General features: G+C 47.8%; 1 protein-coding gene across 2 annotated transcripts in view; it reads right to left on the reverse strand.

The window, feature by feature from the left end:
- slc24a4b (solute carrier family 24 member 4b) overlaps positions 1–5,732 on the reverse strand; it is a 33,032-nt gene extending 27,300 nt beyond the window's left edge. The window contains exon 1 of one of the 2 annotated variants that reach the window (XM_030345888.1): positions 4,771–5,732. In XM_030345888.1, the coding sequence (XP_030201748.1) occupies positions 4,771–4,954 (184 nt within the window). In that variant the 5' untranslated portion in view covers positions 4,955–5,732. The remainder of the gene's footprint in view (positions 1–4,770) is intronic. The other variant, XM_030345887.1, reaches the window with a different exon arrangement.
- Positions 5,733–15,357: the final 9,625 nt, after the last annotated feature.

A 15,357-nucleotide genomic window follows, 5' to 3' on the forward strand; every position in this document is an offset into this window, starting at 1 on the left:
CAAAAGTTAAAGGTGAATCTTGTAGGATTTAGCGGCCTCTAGTGGCGAGGTTGCAGATTTTAACCAAATGTGGAGCCCTCCCTTGCTCACAATGTAGGAGAACATGCTGCGGGCTCTACCGTCCTGTAAGCTCCCAGTAGGCACTTCCAAAATGACTCGTCTACGACCGCATCAAGCAGCAAAGTCAAAGTGTCAAGTGAGGAAATTCCTTGATGGATATGTATGCATGTATGTAAATTGTATGCTCGTTATTTAGTCTGTAAAACTAGAAGTAAGATAGCGACGTCTGTTAATTAAAAGCGCGGCCTCTCTCCGTTCTGGGAGACTGTGCTACGCTGAAACATGGTGGGCTCCGGGGTAGAGGAACAGCTCGCTATGTAGATATAAAAGGCTTATTCAAAAAGGTAACAAAGAAAACACAATGATTCATACTTCATGGGATTATACACCAATTAAAAAATTCATGAATATTACATTCCAATTCTGCCAAGTCCGTTCCACTGCTTAATTCTGCGCACGGCACCTTCTACACTGAAACTTAAACTAAAAAAGTAAAATAAAAAGACACCGTTCCCCCATATTCAAGCACTGTCCAAACTTGAACGATCCATTCTCTGATGACTGATTTTGAGAACACGGCGCTTGCTTCATTCACTCACTTCTGCCCTCAAACAAACCGCTCCAACTGCCAAATTCAGTTAAAAACCAGAAGCAGGCCTACGAGAGTCACGTTACACTACACAGAGGAGTTCACCTCACACAAACCTTACAGAAATGCACCATCACTCATATCTGCCAGCGGTCGCACCAACCAATCCATCATTGTTCATCCCTTCTGAGAAAAATAATGGAAAAGAGAAAAGCTTGTGTGAATCCAGTGGTATTAATGATCAAGTTGGTTCTTGTGTTTTCTGTAAAGTTAGGTAAAGTTTCATGTTACACCACTTGTGTCCAAAGAACATCCACAATGTCTATGAGTTTTCCTCTGCATGATGGCGCATGAATGAAATCATGGGTACATGTTACACCATGCAACTTGACCATTCTAGGCTCTGGAATAGCAAGACTACAACTTCTAAAGCCCAATCATGTTGATATGTACTGTATGTGGCCCTCACTCACACTTCAATCATGACTCCAAGGGGAGCTTCTATTCTCCTAGCACAACGTCCATGGGGCCAACTTTACCATTTGGACTTGGGCCTACTTCAAGACGCAATGATTCAGAGAAGGACTCCCTCTGGGGCTCCACTACCATTTGTAGTTCCTCTGCCTCTCTGCTAGTAATCAGCTGGCCTGCACTGCAACAGTAGTCTTTAATGTTGCAGTTTAAGTTCATAGTAGTGTTAAAAGTTGTAGTTTTCATTTCAACCAACAGTTTAGAAATTTACCTCAATGCAGCCATGCACTGTTCAATGTAGTGCACACCAAATAAATACGCATCTACCAAAAAAAGAATCTACATTTTGATAGCTTAGTAACACAAAATGCGTATCAAAATAAGGTGCCAACAAAACACCAACATGGGGCCAGTTACCCATACCCAGTGGTGGTTGTTGGCTGTTGTGGGATCAGGTTTCTTTTTGGCCAACATGCTAAATCGGTGTTGGCCAGCATTCTAAACGCGGGTGTTGGGGCCCAAGCTTTGGGTATTCCCATCATGTTTAGTGTTGGGGAAATTATCACCCAAATAAAAAGCAGTTAAAACTGGCCATTAATGTCCCAGCACTGAAGTAACACTTGGTCCATCTCACTTTTTATTTTGAATGCGTTTGCCCTCTTCCGGGCTGCAGTAGTGGGCAGATCTCAGCAGCCCATCAGAAACGAGATACAATCTGAGAGTGAAGTGGCATGGAGGCCGTTATAAAGAAACCAATGATCCAACTAAAACAAAGAAAATATGCTATACATCTCCACGGTTAATCAGTGTAAAGCAAATCAACCCTTCTCAAGAAACATCAACATTAATCAGAGAATAAATGGTGCAATTGAGAAGTAATTGTGAACTGTTGTCCACAGCGCGGCCATAGTGACAGAGTGTTCATGGTCAACACATTGGAGTCAGACCGCTCTGCGGCTGCATACAGATGCGGTTGGGAGCAGAAGAGATCTGCAGCGGGGGGGGGGAACTCATTACAACCACAATGCTTCGGCGGGTGACTGAGCATCGACCAGAGGAAGACTAAAAAGCGATTTGACCGCTTCGGAGACGGAAGAAGACTGACAAAAAAAAAAAAAAGAAATGGGAAAACAAATCAACCGCAGGGAGGTGAGAGATTGGAGCGGGATCTACGGCGGGAGACAGGAAGAAGGCTTCGGTAATGTCATCCTCCGACCGGGTCAGGCGGCGAAGGAAGCAAGGGCGACAATCACTTCCTGTCACTTCCAAGTGCAGTGCATGCCACTGCAGAGAGCCATTATACGAACGATATATATTGCCCTTGCCTGCTCCAAGTACCACCGTTTCCGGCCGGCCGTTGCGCAGACATCGCTAACCACCCTGAAGTCAGTGTGACACAAAGTGTCCCAGCCCGGCCCCTTTTCGACGGCCGTGGTCGGGCGAGAGCCACGCGTCAGAGTCCATCCATCTGGCCAGTCTGCTGGCTGCGCACACGCACACCACCATCAGATAGGTGTCAGACAGGACGCCGGCCTCTCGACAGACACGCTGGATGTCCTGCTCTAATGTCTCAGACCATGACAGCACTCAATCAGGATGAGGCTGGGGGAAGGGGGTTAGGACAGGACATACAATGAGTTCAGATGTCACTAACATTTATGTAAAAAAATTGTCAGAAAGCCAAGGGAGTGCCGTCACTGTGTAGAAGGGCACAGACATGTGTGGGTCCAGAAGAGGCAGGTTTCCACCCCATTGGCTGTCCCAGGGTAGTGGTGTGAGTGTGTGTGGGGGGGGGGTGTTGGCTTTTTTTGGCTCCCATAGTGAGCAGTTAGGAGATGAGAGATTTGTTAGTGTGTGGCCTGTTATTCAGGATATCATCACGGAATAATCTGTTAAGCCTCTTGTTGGACTTAATGTAATTAATAGAAACATCTCGGTTACAACCAAGTCTGATACAGGCCTACACAAATCCGCCATTGTGGGCTTCGTATCGTTTTCGCGTGCGTCCGAGCCTCGACTGAGCAGCAGCAGCAGCAGCAGCGGTCGCAGATGGACCGGGCTGTCCATCCATCGGGGTCCGGGAGTTGTGGGGTCAGGGGTTAAAAAGCAATTTGAGGGCGGAATGGATAGAGTGAGGGAGCACTCGTGCATCCCTGCACGACCAGCGCACTTGTCACGCGGTGGTTAAACATCTCCCCTGGCCAAATGAACTGAAACTAAAGCGATAACATCAGTAATATCGCATACATGTTTAAGTTCCGGACCACCACACTATTCGGCGGGGAGACGGAGAGAGGTGTCGGCTCTCGATGAGCGGTCAGATCGCTCTCCCCAAGGCGGCGACACGTCAAGGTTAATTGCCTCCGTTGATTACATAACAGCATGCGCGGGACGCCGTCCCCCCACGGCGAGAGAGCGTTTAGCACGTGCATGCGGTTCGAGTGGATCCAACCGCACCTCCACCACCACCACCACCGCCACGGATGGCGAGTGTTGTGCGCGCGCTTGCCAACGCGATCGCGGTGCGCTTATAGCGGGAAACGCTCAATGCACAAAACGCTGCACACAATCATGCGTGATTATCAGCCATCTGAACCGCGGAAGGTTTGTTACACGGTGTATCGCTCGGTTCGGTGAATAACGCATTGGGCCAACGTTCAGCTGGAGCCCCCCACCCCATGCTTATTTCCCCTCAAATGTTTATGCGTGGCCTCTGCGTAATCGCATCCCTCCCGAGCCGCATGTGGCGACTTAACGCGTGTGATGCCGGAGTGTGTGTGTGTGTGTGTGTGTGTGTGTGTGTGTGTGTGTGTGTGTGTGTGTGTGTGTGTGTGTGTGTGTGTGTGTGTGTGTGTGTGTGTGTGTGTGTGTGTGTGTGTGTGTGTGTGTGTGTAACGCGGCGCCGCGGTCGAAACGCGGCGACGCCAACGTTAGCGACGAGCACTATGCGCCGCGCGCCTGCCCGTTCTGCCGCGTCTGGCACGAACAAGAAGGTTTGACAGAATGACACGCCGTAAAAACATTTAATAAAACCCGACATCGGTTCGGTTTGTGCGGTCTGATGGGGTGCATAACAGCCGCGATAACGGGACAGCACGGTCTCGCTTTGCAGTTTAAAAACGTGCCGTACGGTCTGACAGCAGCGCGCACACTGCGGCAGACGGACCAACAGGCGCAGACCCCGACATGCGGGGAAACAGAAACCATCCTGTGACCTATATCGCCGATACAGGCATGCAATATCACCGCTACATCTCACTTTTGAAAGTCAAAGTGGGATGGACGCATGCCTGCATGAGATCAGTATACAACACCGCAGACCCATGCACTTGCAGACCCTTCGCACCCTGAAGACACCCGGCATACGCATGTTGGATAGTAACAGACCCGCACTGTCCAAACGGGCCCACATCCAATGCCCAATACACATGGTCTGCACACTGCAAACGACACTGCCGAACATCCTCCTCCCCACCCCCCATAATGAATGCCCAACAGCGGTGGGTGAGAGCCTACTTTGTGTCCGACATTTGAATGAACAGTTATCATCCTCATTGCGAGGCTGAAGGATTATTACACTGCAGAATCTTCTGCCGTCCTTCATGCCCCGCGCACCTCAGCGTCTCTCCCTCCTCTGCCAGCCCACTCACCTGTCTTTGTCAGCAGAGTGGACATGCTCCACGCCACGAACAGGATGCTGCACACGAACGACACTTGCACAAAAAGCATCTCCCTCCTCTTGCGAACTTTGAACATCTTGGCAAACACCGTCTTCTTCTTCGAGGCGTTCATGTTCTCCCGCTCTCCCGGGTCCTGGTCCTGCTCCTGCTCCATGATCGCAGCTCCTCGGCACCAGCGGCTACTTTCCGTCTCCGTCCCCCCCACCCCTCCTCGTCCTTAGCCTCCTCAATGCGGGACCGCAAGACGCCGAAGAAAACTGCCCCCACCCCCCTCCTCCTCCTTGTTCAGCCTCTTCACGCGGAACAGGCTCGGGACGCGGTCCTCATCTCAAGTGTCCGGGCTGGCTGGTGGTGGTGTTGTGGTGGTGGTATCGTTGGTGCTGCCGGAGGAGGTGAGGCGTGGAGCGGACGGCAGGGTCTTCACCGGGCGCCCAGATTGACTACACCGCTGCTTCAGCTGCTGCTGGTCCGACAGAGGAGCAGAGCGCGTGGACGACTCCGTGCCACCACTGGCAATTCACAGGGCGGGCAAAAAAAATGGTCTCCAATCAATGCAGCTTTGCTCTGCTTCCCACGATATGTCCGTTACCCATGAACGGACTGCTGTAGCCTACTCGTGTCGTTATGCGGGGACGAAATATAAAATAAATGCTCCAAACGCATGAAGCGAGGGAAAAAAAATGCGTCTTCTCCTATCCTAGGTTTGACTTGAATTCGATACGGCTTACGACGCGTTGACTTCAGTACTGAACACTAATGGGTTGGATTGGGACACGGTCGCCACACATGCCAAGCACCTGCGCCACCACTCAGGAGCCTATTAGGGCCGGAACGCTCGCTGCTCATCAAGGTTAATTGTTCAATTCAGACAAAGTCATGCCACGCGCCGTGGTTGGCGCCTCCCCCCCTGAACCGAATTCCTCGCGGAGATGCTGCGTGCTCACGAGAGGACCCTCAACACACACACACACACACACACACACACACACACACACACACACACACACACACACACACACACACACACACACACACACACATACACATACACACACACACTCTTGCTCTCTTTCTCTCTCGCTCGCTCGGTCCAGCTGCTGTCCTGCAGCGTGCACTTCATACGATTAAACGCATCGCTGGGTAGGCATACCTACTACCCTCTGCTACAACTTTTCCTTTTGTCAATCCAGATTGTCGCTTTTTCGCGCTTTCTTTTTTTTTTAAGTAAGCAGGCACAGCCAGAGCGATACTAATAATAACACCTAACGAATGCTGCCATCTAAATCTAAGCTGTCGTCTTTAATCAATCGTTCTCATGACTTGCGAAGGCTTGAAATGACAGTCGATAGGCTTGGTTTGTGCAAAGAAGAACAGAAGCCATGTGTTGCACCTATATGCACTTCAGCCATGACCAACAATAACACCCAATAGCCTACCACTCATATGTTATGAAAGCAGATAACAATATTTCTCCAGATCTTTCATTCACCTGTTAACCTCAATCTTTATAACTGTGAATAATTTAGGTCAAACGCTGAGAGCTGGCAGCTCTCAGGCACCAAAACCACTATCTTCTGACCATGAATTCTCTGAGCCATTATTGGCTAGGCCATCGCTCCTTGATCCAACACCTTTGGAGAAAATTACTTTTGATCCCCAACAAGATTGCTGTACATTGCGTTCAAATTAAGGTGGACAAAACTTCATGGATATCTGGTGAGGCAAAATGAAAATAAGTCAATAACTCCTATAGGTGAAATGTGTGAGTCTTCTGTTTGCTTGGTGATGGGAAAGGTCAAATGACAGTGAATTGAAATTATGTATTTATCATTTGTCACTTTCTTATGACAGAGCGTGGACCCATTGTCCACGCTCTTCATCTAACCGATGGGAACTTTGCTGAATAACTGACCCGTGAAGATGACAACTGAGGAATCCAAATAATTGGACACTAATAACTTAAACATAATTTTCTACCTGTGTCATTAATACATTAAAACAGTAAATTTAGGTGAAGAAAATGCAAGTATCATAACTTTGTATTTCATATGATGTCACAAAGCAGTACATTTTTAGCACTGTTTATTTTTGTACGTGTTCTAGCCCACATATCATTTAAAATAACCTTTTGACGGTATATGCTCAACACTGCACGCATAGTTATGAAAAGAGCAAATCTCATTTTCATCGATTTAGCCAGAACACATTGGATGAGCATTAGCGATATGTGCTGATGGCATGAAAAACAAAGGGCGCAGGAACATAATGAGGGCTGACCTGTGTGGCAAACAGCCCTGTGTGTTTGACCTATACGCTATAGGCTCTGAAAGCGGCACAGGGACACTAAATACTGAGGGGATACGTGGGTCAGTCCCCCCCCCCCCCCCCCCCCCCCCCACCAGAACGCTCACCTCAACCTTCAGGATAAGGGAGGGCAGGCGGGCAGTATCATCTACATCAGCCATGCCCCAATGCAAGGCAGCAGGGTGACCCCGGCATACAGAAAGCTCTCCCAACACCAGGACTCTGGGCTCCACCGCTTACACCAAGCAGGGGGAGAGGAGACAAAACCCCCACAAACACCGGAACCACAACCGCACAGCAAGATGTAGTCGTCATCATGTCAGCACGGTCGTCGGAACGTCAGTCCGTCGCAGTCTGACCACCGTCTCCTGCGAGTGAGGGAGAGAGCAAAGCGAAGCACAGCCCCATGCGACGGGCTGTGAGTCTCAGTGGGAGCGGAGAGAGGCTGCGTTCCATCAAGCCACCGGAAGCATCTGACCTGACGGGGACCTGTCAGCGCAGCGTCACAGAAAGGCCTTGTGTGATAAGTCAGGGGGGTGGTGTCTGTGTGTGTCTCGTTTGTGTATGTTTGCGTGTGTATGTTTGCGTGTGTATGTTTGTGTGTGTTTGCATGCACGCCTGTGCGTGCCTGTGGGTGCGTTTATGTGTGTGTGTATGTTTGCGTGCGACACTGTGTTTCTATGTGTGTGTTTGCGTGTGCCTCTATGTATATGTGTGTGTGTGTGTTTGCCAGTTTACATTTGTGTGTGTCCATGTGTCCGTGTGTGTGTGCCTGTGTGAGTGTGTGTTGGGTGGACGGTTCTAAATCCAGACCTTCATCTCATCTCTGCTTGGGTTCTGGAAGCGTCGTCTCTGTGTTAAGGACCTATTCACATATCCTGCACACATCGTACACACACTGCGTCCCTCACACACACACTCAGCCCCTCACACACACACAAACACACACACACACAAACACACACACACACACACACACACACACACACATACGGTGACATCAGTATGTGTGACCCGTGCCCATGCCAAAGGGATTAGTTTGGGCCGGTCCCGCAGAGAGGCCGGTGCCAGGGGATGCTTACAGAGAATTATCCACCGCTTTACACCCCCTGGCTCTGACACACACACACACACACACACACACACACACACCCAACACACACACACACACACACACACACACACACACACACACACACACACACACACACACATACACACACACACATACACACACACACACACACACCCACACACCCAACACACACACACACACACACACACACACACACACACACACACACGTATAGCCTTCTCTGGCCACTGCATGACCACTGGCCTTCTGTCTGATCTGCAGCCCAAGATAATAATAATATTGATGATAATAATCATCAGCAGCAGCAGTAGCAGCAGAAGCATCATCATCATCATCATCATCATCATCATCATCATCATCATCATCATCATCATCATCATCATCATCATCATCATCATCATCATCATCCTCCTCCTCCTCATCATCATCATCATCATAATGATAGTCATGATCATAATAAGAAAAGCTCATTTATATTTACTATTTAGTTATTGAGACCGTTTTTTTCCAAGTTGAAACCGACACACAGTGACTGACAGATACAGGTCAAGCAGTAGGTATGGGGCACTCGCACAATAATGGCTACAGTGGACAGTTGAGGACGTTTGAGGCTGTGATTACAGCCTCCTAGCCCCTCTTACCAAATCCTATAGCGCCTTTCAAACTAAAAATCCATTCAGATGCTTTACATTTAGATCACATATATTATTCATACTATGAAGGACTCCAGAGTTGTAAAACTGGATTCCCCGGCGCAAATCAATCAGGGAAGCGATGCCCTGATTGGTCGGAAATGAGACAGGAATGGTATCAAATCTAAACGTTCTTATAGACAGGGGCAGGGAACTAGAGACAGATATTTTTCACAGCACATTTCACTCACTGCAAATTCAACACACTACACTCAAATGATAGCTCTTATATCTTAAGTACAGCACCTTTGATTGAAAAAAGCATATATTACAATATCTTTTAGATGGGAAAAACAAAATGGCAACATAAAGAATGACATAGATGACAGATAGATGCCCCCTTCTCCTGAGGGTTTTTTCAAAAGGCCAAATGCCAACAGCCAAGGAGTCAGTCAAAGCGCTGCGGTTCAGCTTGACATAAATGCCGAGCTAGTGTCACGTCATGTCGTGATGACTGGTTGTCAAGGGGGTTAACAACGAACTGGGAGGACACTCGAACAATCGGCGCATTTGACAAACCAATGCTCTCACTCAGGCTTTCGGCAGTGATTTATTCTGATGAATCATGGCATTCATTCCCTGTTGAGTCTGAGTCTGAGTGTGAGCGTGAGCGTGAGTGTAGAGTGGAGGGAATTATTGATTTCATCTTTGTCGTGAAAGTGTGGTAACTCAGGCACGACAATGGAAATGTCGCCACCATTTCAAGAGATCAAAACCTCTCTCTGTATTTTAAATAATGTGAGTCCAAAGGGAACACTTTCAACCGTATAACTTTCCGCCAAAACGCTGTTCTCTCCCAAGGCGACTTGCCAATCGAAGTGTCGGGCTCCCTACTGTTGCTCGGTATGTTGACTGCTGCATCTTTATGAAATGTGTTGGTAAAAGCTGGAGTGCATCCCAACACTAATGAGGACTGTGTACAATTTTGAATGTGCTATCCTTAAAGGCACGGAAAGGGTATAGTAGGAGATCATTAGTTTTGGTGTATCCTGAACAACATAACTGCCATTTGCGAAGCTATCATGAATCAATTTGATGGTTATAGCAACGCATTACATTTACATTTAGGGCATTTAGCAGACGCTTTTATCCAAAGCAACTTACAATAAGTACATTTGTCATAAGAAGTGAAACAATATATCGCTGTCAGTACAGTAAAGATGTTCATAGAACCAAGTGCAAGTACTAACACTCGCTAGGCTAACCCATTCCCTGTGTACAGCAGTGATAGCAGCTACTGAAGATGCTACACAATTAAGTACTATGAATAAGTGTGTACAATAAGTGTGTACATTATGTGCCAGGACGTAGGAACAGACAATGGTGGCCGGAAGGGGCATGGTAGCTATGCAGAGTCGAGGTGAACTCTGAACAGGTGAGTTTTGAGAAAAGATAAATGACATTAAGATAAATAAAGTTAAATGTCTGATTTCGCTGTAAATCAAGTAACATTATGTAACCAATAATAAGCAGTGAATACGTTTGATTCTAGGGTTTGCCTCTGCACACTCCCTCTGTAGACACACAGCACTACACAAACAACACAACAGAGAAGCGTCCCTTCCCGCTGTGCTGTTCCAGCTACGTTTGATTGACAACACGCTGGTTGAGTGACAGGGAGGTGTTGCAGACGAGGATGGATTTGATACAGGCCTCTAGGACGCGTTGAGTCACATGCTGCTCGGCTGTCGCAGGAGCCTAATGCTTGCGGTGTCCGAACTGATCGGAAACGACATAATACAGAAAGTGCATGGATTCAAATGTTGAAAGTCAAAGATGTCCAACTGATTCCACAATTTTTGTTCTGTCCCTGCTGTGGTGACACATCTTGGGTTATCTTGGAGGTTCTATGGGCTTTTTCGCTCTCCTCAAGTGTGTGTGTGTGTGTGTGTGTGTGTGTGTGTGTGTGTGTGTGTGTGTGTGTGTGTATGCATCAATATGTGAAAGTGTGCATGTATGGGTGTGTGTGTGTGTGTGTGTGTGTGTGTGTGTGTGTGTGTGTGTGTGTATGTGTGTGTGTTCACGTGTGTGCATGTGTGTGTGTGTGTGTGTGTGTGTGTGTGTGTCCGGTGCGTGTGTGCGCGTGTTCTGCTCTGGTGGCTAGAGAGATGACAGGGTGACACTGAGCTACAGAGAGTAGTGTGACACCGTGTGTTAACACACCGCTGGCCTCCCAGCCACTGTTCCAACTAGCAGAGGGCACGGGGGCTGTCCCTCTGTCCACAGCACCATGCACGCTGTCCTTTGATACGACCTGGGTGACACACTCACACACGCACACACACACACACACACACACACACACACACACACACACACAAACACACACCACACACACAAACACATACACATGCATTCATACACACAAACGCACACACAATCTTGCACACGCATGCACACACAAGCGTGCACACGCATAAACCCAAGCATGCACACATACACAAACACACACACACGCACAAATTCATGCGCATGCACACACACACACATACAAGCATGTACATGCATACACACAAGCGTAAAAATGCATTGACATGCACACTGCCACAAAGACATGCACACCCATTCACACAACAGCATGCCATGCATCCACAAGCATGCACACACATGTTTCTTTATAAGGGCTTTGCCTCTATGAGAAAATATAGTTCTAACACCGTTGAAATTCACATATCATTAATATTGTTAGAATTTCCACATATCAAATTCCATATGGTTGTTAACAGCACTTTCAGGAAAATTATTGTTCAAACCTTTTCCATGCACATACAAACACATACTCAGACACACAAACACCCCCCCCCCCCCCCAACCCCCACCCCTACAACAGACTTCCACACTTCCACCCACACGCAGACATCCACACATCCACCCACCCACCCGCCCACACATTCACCCACCCACCCACACTCGCGCACACAGACCAAGAGACTCGCTGATTTCAATCCATGCAAGAACTCCTCGGCTGCAGAGAAACAAGAGCAAATAAAATATTCATCATCAACGCAGAGCGTCGCTCGGCGCTGGCAGCACAGGTTTCTGTTTGTACGCCTGCTGGGGTGTGGAGAGAGTAAACAGGGCAGAGAGGAGCTACCAGAGGGGCTAATCTGTGTACTCTGGAGTCAAACACTCACCTCGTTACTGTATACCTCTGACAGGGCCAGGTCCCCTCCTCTAGTAGCAGCCCCCCCCCCCCCAGATACATTTAGCAGGCATATCACACGCTGGAAATCAATAAACCCCCAGATGACAATGGATGCCTCGCGTCAAGCTGCCTGCCTCGATTATAGGTTAGATTTGTACACCACTGTTCTATTTTCCATTGAGTGGCTCATTTAATTGTTTTTTGCTTTGCGGTGTCTCAGTCTTTGTCGGTCTCTGCAAAAAGGGCCCATTGTGCAGAGAGGGTACTGTCACATTTTGAGGGACTTGAGTATGTAATTACATATGTAACAGCCTTCATCTCCCCAGGGCCATTATCGTCATTGTATCATGAGTGGGATTTAGAATGTGTGTCACTTAAAATTATACCTTCCTCAAATTATGCTTTTATGGTAACTTTGTCCCCCAAAGCTCATTTGACCGGCGACATCCCCTCCTCCCCCCCTCCCCTCGACCTACCCTAGCTCAGGTGCAATTCCACTGATAAAATCCAGCCGATATTCTGTCACTGTGCAGGGGTATGATTTCCATCATCCCTTAGTTGGTCCACTGGGCCTCGTCAAGATACGAAGACCTTGTATACCCTAGAAAGAAAGAAAGACAGAAAGGAAAGTCTGTCCCTGCTTTTGACATATTTGTACTGAGTCCATAAAGAAAGAAAGATAGAAACATATAAAGAAAGAAAGAAACATAGAAAGAAAGAAAGTGTAAGGCTATCACTTATGTGCGAGCCCATAAACAGCACTATTATTCTCCTGCCCACCCAGCAGACGAGAAACCCGGCGAGAATCACCGAAAAAAACACAGCAATCTCTATCCTTCTTCACAGAGCCTAGAGGCTGCAACAACAAAGGCACACACCCATTCATCCAGCCCCGATAGCATCAGAACCGTGGAGACAGTAAGTCTAAGTATATGGTCCACTATAGATAAACACTCTCTCTCTCTATCTATCTATATATATATATATATATATATATATATATATATATATATATACAGTGTATATCTCTACAGGGGGAAAACAGAAGGGATAAACGAGGGCAAGTTCCACAGAAGTGTGTGGCTCGCTCACTCTGCGGGAGCCTCACACAGGCAATAAAATCACTGCAGTGTGGTTTCATTACGAGCCGCAGTACTGTACTGTACTGTACTGGACTGGACACTACACTTCCTGCCCGGGAGCGTCCCAAAGGCTGGTGGCTAAGTGTACCTTTGGTGCAATGTATTGCTGCTGTATTGTGTGGATTCCCCCGCAGGTGATTTCAATGCACCTGCTAGCTAGATTATGTAACCTTGGAACCACCTTGATTCGGTAACACACACAAGGAAAAGGGACTGCTTGAAATGCATGCACACAAAACCAAGGTTAGGCTAAGTTATATTGGGACTCAGTGTTCGCAGTGTGTCAAAATGTATATAAAGGAAAACCTCACATGGGTTTGTTAGTCAAAAAAACTAAAACAAACTTGCAAGATAATACCTCCTACAAATACTTTGCCCTCAAGTCTATGGTCTATCCTTTTTCTTTTCTTCTGCTGCTGCTTCTTCTTCTCCTCATCTTCTTCCCTTCCTACCCCTATCAAACGGTGGACGAGGGTCCGCCTGACCCATGGCATGTACAACATCATCATTGACCATTTGACCCAATCAAAATGATCCCGCCCTGGCTCAAACCTCACGGGGTAAAACATCAGGCCTTGGTGCGGAGTCAGACTTCGGCGGGCAATGCTGTGGTGCGCCAATCCTCATCAGAACATAACTCATCCTTAGGTGATGGCCCATCAGACGACTAGCCTATAGCGCCCGCCGCGTTAGCTCCCCTGCTGCCTGGCGTTAGCGGAAGGGCTTCCATGGCACACACTGTAGCTGTTGACTTACTGCTGGAGGGCTAAACAACACATTTGAAGAACTCTGATGGATGTGTCACTGAGGGTAAAATCATTATCAATGGGAGGAGGTTGGGGGACAGGCGTGCGGGAGGTAGGGGAGGTTGATGATACCGCAGTGATAGTATCTGCGGGGTTGAGGATGGCTGTGTGTGTGTGTCTGTGTGTGTGTGTGTGTGTGTGTGTGTGTGTGTGTGTGTGTGTGTGTGTGTGTGTGTGCGTGTGCGTGGTTGGGGGGGGGGGGTGTTTGTGTAATCCCTGATGGGGTTCTTGCCCCAGTCTCGAGAACACACTTCCAACATCATGAGATCAAGTATCTCGTGTTTCCGTGTTTGTTTTTCTGGAGAATGTCGAGATAGGTTTTTGTTTCAGTGGCCAAGGAACAACGATCTCCTGTGATCTGTAACCAAACATCCAGTCACATTCTGCTGACTGCCAACGACTCCCCACACACAATCACGCATGCACGCACGCACACAAACGCACACACACACACAAACTCACAGACAAACAACACAGGCAGCAACCCTGTTGTCAGGGAGCCAGTCCAATTTCTTATGAGTCGTGGCGGCCCTGAACGCAGCAACAAAACAAAACACAATTGTTTGGTTGGGACAAAGCAATATGGCAGCTGTACTATTGTGAGCGGTGGATTATCTGGCTGTAAAAGTGCCTTTTCGTGTGTGTGTGTGTGTGTGTGTGTGTGTGTGTGTGTGTGTGTGTGTGTGTGTATGGATTTGTGCTCGTGCGGAATGGGCCCACTTTTGAGGACGGTTGAGAAGAGCAGGTTGCATAAGAGGATCACTTCGGTAATGGTGTAATTCAGGATTTCCCCGCTTCGTACGGTCGCTTCTATGCGCATCTTAAGTATATGTGGGCTCCCTTACAGAGGCCCATTACTGCAGAGACACACAAGGGGATTACCTATAGAGACCAGGAATTAGTACAAGTGTGTGTGTGGGAGGGGGAGAGGGAGAGAGCGAGGGAGGGAGGGTGGAAGAGGGCATGTGCAGGTGAATTCAGGGAAATAAGTGAAAAAAGAGCGGATGGATGCTATTTGCATGCAGAGAAAATAAACCTAACCCCTGGATATGTATGTTCTCTGGAGCTGCAGGAACATTCCCACTGATCTTAATTTACTACTAAATCACTATTCCCATTGGAAAATCCCAAACGCACCGATATCGACTCTGGGCTTACTGTGAATCTGCAAGCATCAACATTTTGCAGTGTTTTTAATTACAAAGTTTGGGTTGTTGAAGGCAATGCTATTCAATTAAATGTATATTTTATGGGAACCGGGGGTGATGGGTAACACAATTCTCTCAGTGAATGTGAGGGTAAAAAACGGCATACCTTATGTTCGGTGATTAAACATGTCGCTTTCCTAGAAACCATTGTCCTTTTTCCAAAG

Source organism: Gadus morhua, chromosome 21 (assembly GCF_902167405.1).
Source record: "Gadus morhua chromosome 21, gadMor3.0, whole genome shotgun sequence".
Classification (NCBI taxonomy): Eukaryota; Metazoa; Chordata; class Actinopteri; order Gadiformes; family Gadidae; genus Gadus; species Gadus morhua.